The sequence below is a fragment of the Falco naumanni genome, chromosome Z (genome assembly GCF_017639655.2).
Source record: "Falco naumanni isolate bFalNau1 chromosome Z, bFalNau1.pat, whole genome shotgun sequence".
NCBI classification, from domain to species: Eukaryota; Metazoa; Chordata; class Aves; order Falconiformes; family Falconidae; genus Falco; species Falco naumanni.
The window spans coordinates 17,384,699-17,393,253 of record NC_054080.1 but is presented as its reverse complement, the minus strand read 5'-3'; the positions used below and the strand labels follow the sequence as shown (position 1 = coordinate 17,393,253).

The window sequence follows — 8,555 nt, the reverse complement described above, 5'->3', positions numbered from 1 at the left end:
CAATTTTGTAATTATATTGGAAATGCTTCATCTACAATAATTAGAACATTCATACAGCATTTTCAAGAGTCAGCTTAAAATAATGCACACAATATGTTAATTTCAGAACATTCTATATGCATCAATTGGTTGTATTCACTGTTTTTCTTCCTCTGCAGGTTCACATATGCCCACCAACAGGGCTGGTACTGCTTTCCATGACACACCACTGAGGGGTATCAGACTTCAGTAATCGAGGTGGAAATTAAGCTTCACACACCAGCAGGCTGACAGATTCCAAACCACATTTGATGAAGCCTGAAGGTTTTTACTCATGCACAGTAACAAAGGAAGCTCCTGCAGCAGCCAAGCAACCACTGGCTCTATAGGCAGTATGGTGGCAGACAGCAGCCAAATAGCAGTCAGCGATGAACCGAAGCAAGCTTCACATCTAGCTCCAGGGTCAGGACTAAAGCTGGCAGAGGAAGGGACTATTTGACCTCAGGTGCAACAGCTTCAGAGAGCTTGTGGATCACGTGACTTTAATGGGCCTGTGAAGATCGACCACATTCCTTGTCAGCCTCCTGTACCATGTGGTTGCATTAGAGCCAGCTCCTATTTAACAAACACCAGTAGAAGCCTGAAACATTAACATGTTATCCTAACTGGTACAAAACTTAACTATATCTTACCAAGAATTATAAGTACTTGTGCATACTTTGTTAACAGAGTATAAGATCTAGAATTCCTAAAAAGAGTATCACAGAATCTTAGTTTAAGCCTGGGCAATTGCACACATACAGGAATTACAAGGCTTGGAATTAAGGACAAGCAGGTAAGGAGTTTTCTTGACCAAGAGGCAGGGGTGAAGTGCAATCAAACTTCATTTGAGCTTGCATCCTGGAGCTTTATACAAATTGCAAAGTCAATTTAATTACTTAGTTTATTTCTTTATGCTTTTAGAAACAACTATGGCTGGATAGAACAACAAATAGCAGGAAGTGAGGGTGAACTGTTTGTAGTCCTTCACTCATCCACTAATGCATACAAAACAAGCTTCACAAGTTATTTACTGGCTCATTTACGATGTCTGACATTGAACACCACCTCTAGGGTGATGCTCGTCATCTTCATAGACTTCTCCATTATAGTGGTGTTTTCTTTTTTGAGATGGATCAAAGTCCACTAAATCCACTTGTTCCATTTCTTCCGTTTCTTCTATATCCTGCCTTGTAGGCAGAAGTTTTTCAAGTAAAGATAGCTTATCTGAGGACAGAAAACCACTCTCTGGGAAGTTCACCTGCAATCAACAAGAACTGGGGTTACTCAAGTCTGCCTGAATTGGCCCACTACAGGTCAAATACCTGCCAGGGTTAGCTTTATCATCACAGATTACTTAAACCCAGTGCTCTGAAGCTAAAACAAACACCACCACCACCCCCCACCACCCCCAATCTAAGTCACTAAGCTATTTTTTAATGCCTGCAAGAAGTCAGCTACCAACTCTGGCAACTTCACCAAGTCTTATCCAACATTTATTCTGCCTCAGGCTTCCCTCTAAAATCACCCTAGAAGAGAAGTACAGGATATAACATTAGAGATAAACTCAATCTCCTCTAAAACTGCAGCAGACAGAGCCTGCTGCCACAGGTCCCAGCATTAGCTTTTCTCCAGAGAGAAAATTACCATTTTCCAGCCTACACCTTTGCTCCAGCACAGGGCAAGTTACTAATCCATCCCTCCTACAGAAGGATGGAAACTGAAGAAAATTGCCAAGCAAATGGAAATTTACAAGTTATCTGAAGAAATTCTTCTGGTACTTAATGTACTTTCAGCACAGAATGCTCCAGAAGTTTTCCCTCTTTTTCTGAACTGTAATTCTGTTTGGTGGGCTACATGCTCTCACCATTGTCAAAAATACATACTAAGCCAGGACACCAGATAATCTGTATCTCTTCTGGATTGAGGTAATGCTTAGAGGTTAAATTTTGTATAGATACTCAGTGCTGAACTGTGCCATGGAAGTTGATCCACTTACCCTGAATTCTATGATCAGACGTCCTTTTTCATATGGTCTGCGATAAATTGGCATACCTTCATTCAACACACACTTAATAGCCCCATGCTTGACAACCTGGCCTAAATAAAAAATAAAAGCACAAACAAAGAACACCAAAAAGCACCAAACCAAAAACCAGAAGAGATCCATGCAGGCAACAGAAGCAGCTTTATTTTTAAGTCCCTTCAACATTTATGTGACCACCTACACTGTGGTTAGCCAGCTACACCAATAAGTAGTAGTCTTAACAGGGGCTTACTGCCTGGTTAACTTCCAAGTAGGAAAGCAGGTTTCATGTCTACAATAAGTTCTTGTAACCCTGTTATGCTTCCCAAAGGAAGCATACTTACAAATTTATTAAGTGCTCCATCAGTTCCAAGGCGGAAAAAGTGGTTTTCAGAGACCCATTGCCTTCAATTCTCATGAAGTATCCTCAGGATACAAGTATGTCCATGAGGTAAGGTCTGTTACTGTATCATGCAAAGAAAGTTACTGCTGACTGCTATCCGAAAATCCTGTTTTCTTTAAAGATTTGTACTGAAAAGATTAGGAAAGAAGGTTTGTACACATCCCTTGTACACCAAGGTGGGATGTTTCTGTTCCTTCAGGTTTCTGCTTACATTCAATGTATGCTTGGACTTCTACTAGAAAGCAAAATAAGACTTACCAGGATGGGAGGTAATTATAATAGTTCTATTATCCAGTGTTGCGATAGGCTTTTGAAAGCCACACAGTGCTTCAACCAGTTGAATATCCATAGACATAAGAAGGTCTTCATCTCGTCTAAGGTAGAACCAATCAAAAATAGTCACAGAGAGGAAGCAGCAGTGAAAGGATCATACCCAACTTCAGTATTTAACTTGGCAAGGACAATAAAGCTGTAATTTTAATAGAAGCCCAGGCAATTAAAAGAATGCTGAATATTGAGGCAGCACCTCAAGTCAGCAACTACAGCAATGACACTGATGCCCACCCAGAGTTATGATCAAGTCTAGCTATCCAGAGCCTAGAAATGTTTACTGAAAAGAAGTAAATACAGTAAGGTTCACTTACATCCCGTTTCACTGCATTGTTCCTTCCCAATTCTAGGAAAAATTTCACTCAGCCTCCTAAACACTGCAACTGGGACAATCAAACCCTTCCTTTATGTAGGTTAATAGTTTAAGTACATCAGCTAGCTCTACATTATTCTATCACACTTGCTTTCTGAAGATCTGTTACTATGGAAGTTTGAACAGATGATGGCCACTCCGGGTTATGCCAGAAGTATCTTCTAGAAAGCACCAAGAAGCACCTGGAGGAGATAATGCCATTTTTTTAAATTGCCTATTCTGACTCCAGCATGGCAGTACTAGTGATATCCGTGTGCACTCCATGTTCAACGGGTACAAAACCCTCCAGACTATTCAAATAACTTCATGATTTCACTCATCCTGTTTTAAAGGTCTCTGGAAGGAGGCTTGCCTGAAAAGTTAATTTTAGACTCTGACAGAAGAGGAACATTCCACTTGTTCCAGAGCATGACCTCAGCATAACCCCACAAGACCAGTAATATCAAGGATTATCTAAGGACACTAGAACTGAAGGTAGTGGGTGAAAGATGGACAAAAATAAGCCAGCAACAGGTAACCATACAAACAGTTTGGCTCAGATTGTCCCTTTGGCATAGCCTATTCAGTATCTGGTTTCACTAGAAGTTAAGAAAAAAAAAAACAGCTGAGTAAGTTTATCTAAAGCAAACAGAAGCGATTCTTAACCTGTGAGCTCAGTGTTCTTTGGCACAGCATTCTGACACCACCTTCCAGAGCTCAGTACCATACATGACAATCAGGCAGACCACTTGCAGGTTTGCCAAGAACCTCTGGCTCACCATTCCTATTTACAAGTACAATGTCAGTGGCTGGTGTTGAGACGACTGCTTTCTCTAAATCCATTCATTCCATTACTACTGCTGTGAACAGCAGCAGTGAAGATACCAAGTGCAACACATTCTGCCAGATGACCAGCACTGCTTTTAATCAGACCAAAACATACTGGACAGACTCATTCCAGGAACAGTAACTCAAAACGAGGAGACTTGCAACACTAACTAGTACTGTCTGGTAACACTAAGTACTTGAGATGTGGTCAATACCACTTGAGTCACTTTTGCTTTCACAAGAAAGAACAGACAAGACTGATTACCCTGCCCAGTGCACTCAGGCAGGAAATGAAGCGAGGGAAACTACCTTTGGTCAGAAGGGTGCATGCTATATCCACCGAGCTTGTTGTAAGATCCCTGAACAAAAGTGAACACACTAGAAGTCTTCTGTGTCTTGTGGGCAATGAACACACGTTAACTTTCTGAGCTAAGTGATGGAATGCTATCCCAGAAAAATCAAGGTAATAATCACAAATATTGACATCTATTAAACAAAACCTCAGTGTTTCAAGAGCTCTTAAAATTCAAGATTTGTAAACTTAGCAACCATAACTGGTTTTGTTTGCTTTCCATCCCTTCCACTGCCAAGATTCACACATTATCTCAGCCACAGGTGATCTTTAGCCACATGATGCTATTCACTGATATCTCCAGTAGAAAAAAGGTGAGTGGTAACCAAGGAAGCACGTGGACAAGCATCTCATAAGTTAACACAACAGAATTACAGTTTTTACCTTGTAAATACAGAGTGGTCTTTTTGATCCAAGACAATAATTATATCCCCTGGCTCTAATCCTGGCTCTTGGTCCCCTTCACCATGGAAGGTTATTTTTTGACCATCCTTCATTCCTATCACAAAAAATAAACAAATATTTTTCACCGTTTTAAGTGAAACACAGCAATAAGAAATATTTATGTAGGCACAAGCTGGTACTGAGAGATCTGGATCTTTAAATTAGAAGATCAGGGCCTTCTCTTGAAGCATTCCTCATGTTTTTTTTTAATCCACTCACATGTCCAACAGATTTTAATGGTGTCAACCTGAACTATGTCTCAAGATCATTAAGCTTCACTCACTGTAGTGCAAAACAGCCACCTGCCGAAATAAAGTTCTTAAGGGAAATATTATCAAAACAGCTTCTGTAAAATGCATAAGTACTAAAATGAAAACAGAAATTCAGAGTACATTTTGAGAGTAAGTGACCAATCAGCTTTGCCAGTTTTATAAATGTATGTGGCAGAGCTACTTACGAAACACGATCTCTGTACCTGCCAAGTGCAAGCAGCACTCTCCCTAGGACTGTAACTGCCACGTAAGAAACCCGTTTTGCCCATACAAAGGTCTTTACCATGAATTGTAGCTGCCTCATGCTAGCTCAGTCTGTTTTTCTGTAAGGAAGGGAAAAGAAACTTTTTTGTGACTTCACTATTTCAAATGTCAGCAATATATCCCTACTAGTCCTTGTATTTAATGTTACTGTAGGATTTTTCCTGTTAAAAATCCAGGCATTGCACAAGGTGTGCTTACACATAACAAGAATTGCAGGTGATTATCAGGTGCAAGACTGTAGAAGCCACGTGCTTATCAGTTTGCTCCACCTTGCAAGCTCCACTACTCCAGAAGACTTCTCCCACCAACTTTTGAGCAGCCTCCTCAACAGAACTGCATTTGTCACTCAAGACTGTTGCATCCTCACATCACTGCAAGAGTTTGTGTAGAGTTCCACTTTGCCAAGCAAAGAGTACCTGCACTGAGCAGCACTGTCAGGGTTGCATAGCAAACAGAGTTCTAAGCATGAGGCTTAGCACTGTCTCTGCACCCTATTACTATAGCAGACCTGGTTCCCCTTCACACTGAAACACAGCAGAAGTGATCGGAGTCTGCAGGGTTTCTCCATTGGCAGGGAAAACTCTTTAGGCAAGCTTGGCCAGCAAGTGGTTGAGTTTTATTTTCATCATGCCACCAACCTGATCAAGACTCATTTTTGAGCAATCTCTTAAGCACAACTTACTGCTTACAACACAGCAACTTTCAGAATTCGTTCTTAGTTATGTACACAGGTATTAGAACATAGAAGTAATTAGACTTCCCTAAAACCAGGTTCCCTACTTTTTAAAGGCAGCAACAGGTGATTTTACCGTACGTGCATTCAGCAGTGTTACACACCAGATCAACACTACGCATTTATTAAACCGTCTGGTTTAGTGCTGCAAAGTCAGTATATCCAAGCTCAATACTTCATCTTAGTAAGACACCTCACCTTTGTCAATGTGAACTTCCAGGATCTTCTTCTCTCTTACAATTTTTCTGCCAGTGCAGCTCTTACACCGGTCCTTGGGGCTGATACGCTCCCCATGCCCCTGACACTCCATACACACAGACTGGATTTGTTGCACCATTCCTGGCCCGATCTGGTGAATTCTGATCTGCATGCCTGTTCCCCTGCAATTAGGACAGCATTCCACTGCACCTTTCTTACCACCACGACCTGAAGAGAATAAAAGTTGGAGATGGATGGTTATGTGCTGCCAGAAAAAACCCACCCCACAAGCTTCAGAAGGAACTTGTGTTCAGTTTCAGTTACCTTCACATTTGTCACAGATAACATTCTTCTGCAGTGCAAGTTTCCTCGTTGCACCGTTGTACATATCTTCTAAACTTACTGACAACTGATGGACTACATTTTTGCCTGTAAAAGAGAATGTGTATTTACTCAAGTTTGAAAGCTTTGTCTCCAAATAACAGTAAGCTTCCCACATCACTATGCTCAAGTCACAATAAACCAAGTCTATGAGCTTTAATGTAGCTTTATCTTGTTTTGCTGTTATCAGTCAATAGCACCTTCCTACCTGATGTCAAATTAGGTAACAGTTCTAATGGTCTTGTCAAGACTCTTCCATAAAAGCACAAAAAACAGCAAACAAAATGCACAGAACTATAGACATTTAAGTTTTATGATGCAGGAATTCAGTTTTAACAAAGTGGCTGAGCATGTCTCCTAAAAGGAAGTGGGCAATGCTGTCTAGAATTAGCAAAACAATTTTTTCCTCTTAGGAGGGGACTTTCTAGAAACTGACCTGAGCAACTGAAGTTTTACACTTCAGAATGAATTAGAACTTCAGCTACTGCAGGCTTAATTTTGTGAAGGATACCAAGTTCTGGCTTAATAGAAACACTTTGATATAACACTAACATTTTGATGCAAACCCATTGTTCTTCCTTTGTCACCAGGTCTACATTAAGAAGTGACAGGGTCAGCACTACTCTTACCCCGTTTAATTAACACTAGAATCTTTCCCAGAGTGATTAATCTAGACCTTAATTTCTGAGCAGCATTTTAGTGCAGCTTCCACTCAATTCCACTGGACAGCACAGGAAAATGGGCTGAATTCGATTTGGCTATCTTCCTTAGATATAGTTACCTGCAATTAAAGACCAAATTCACATTTAGACACTACATAGGGTAGCCCAGTTCTAAAGTAATTTTAAGGTATGTCACTGCTCCATTTCCTATTCACCTTAACAGCAGCTAGGCTTACACTGAGCCAAAGGCTTGTGAGACTTAAAATCTGTTTAGCTATTAATATGACACAATACACAAGAGACCAGACTACTGCCGTACAAACCAAACGCTGTCCCCTGCTTGTTTCAGGTATTAGGAGCTAAAGATAATGTTTCCTCCGACTTTGAGACCAATCCCATAACTTCATTTTAGCGCTACTTGAACTCTTACACCTACAGCATTGTCCTCGGAGACTTTAATCCCGTCTACCACAGCGATCATGCTGCACAACCCAGGAAAGCGTCAGAAGATGCACGTTACCTCGTCTCTCTCTCTGCATCCTCCCTCCACCGCCAAAGAACATATCGAATATGTCCATAGGTGACCCGAAACCACCACCAGAGCCACCCTCCTTGATGGCCTGCTCGCCTCCTTTGTCATACAGGTCCCTCTTCTTCGGGTCTGACAGTACTTCGTAAGCTTGGGAAATCTGCTTGAACTGCGGGAGACATAGAGCGTGCCTCAGACACCCGGGCCTGGAGACCCCAAGCAGCCCCCCCAACGCGCCCGCGGCTCGCCAGGCCCCTCCCGCCAGCCCCTCGCCCTCTCCGCCAGCGCGGCCCCGACCCCCGGCCCGCCGCCCACCTTCTCGCCCTCATTGGGGTTCTTGTCAGGGTGGTACTTGAGCGCCAGTTTTCGGTAGGCTTTCTTTAGCTCCTCGGCGGAGGCGTTGGGCTTCACGCCCAGCACATCATAGTAGGTAGTCTCCTTCACCATGGCGGAGGGCGACCCCTGAGCACCGAGCGGTCCCGCACCCCGCGGCGGCGGCTACCCGCCCAGCGCCGATGGCGACTTTTCTGGAAAGTTCCGAGCGGGTCCCGCATCCGGGCGCTTTTTGAGTCGGCAGCGCCCCGCCCCGGACATAACGCCCCCACCGTCCGCCCCGCCCCCGGAGAGCAGGCAGCCAATAGAGGCGAGGAGGCGGAGAGCAGTTGGCCAATCAGAGCCGCACCTCGGCGGCATAGCTCGCCCGCCTCCGCCCCTCCCGGCGTGCACCGGCAGAACACGGCAGTGCGCGTGCGCAGGGCGCGTA

At 43.1% G+C, this 8,555-nt stretch overlaps 1 protein-coding gene across 1 annotated transcript; it reads right to left on the bottom strand.

Annotated features, from left to right (window-relative positions):
- On the bottom strand, nt 1-8,346 carry DNAJA1 (DnaJ heat shock protein family (Hsp40) member A1). Its single transcript, XM_040579150.1, has 8 exons — nt 8,108-8,346; nt 7,784-7,961; nt 6,545-6,649; nt 6,221-6,448; nt 4,694-4,808; nt 2,706-2,821; nt 2,018-2,118; nt 1-1,279 (listed from the first exon to the last, which is right to left on the bottom strand). The coding sequence occupies exons 1-8, from the start codon at nt 8,237-8,239 to the stop codon at nt 1,061-1,063; spliced, it is 1,194 nt and encodes a 397-aa protein (XP_040435084.1). The 5' UTR covers nt 8,240-8,346; the 3' UTR covers nt 1-1,060.
- Nucleotides 8,347-8,555: the final 209 nt, after the last annotated feature.

Coding starts and splice junctions, on each gene's coding strand:
- DNAJA1 (XM_040579150.1), bottom strand. CDS start 8,239: ATGGTGAAGGAGACTACCTACTATGATGTGCTGGGCGTGAAGCCCAAC. Junction 6,449..6,544: donor TATCTGTGACAAATGTGAAG/GTAACTGAAACT, acceptor TATTCTCTTCAG/GTCGTGGTGGTAAGAAAGGT. Junction 4,809..6,220: donor GGAAGTTCACATTGACAAAG/GTGAGGTGTCTT, acceptor TTTTTGTGATAG/GAATGAAGGATGGTCAAAAA.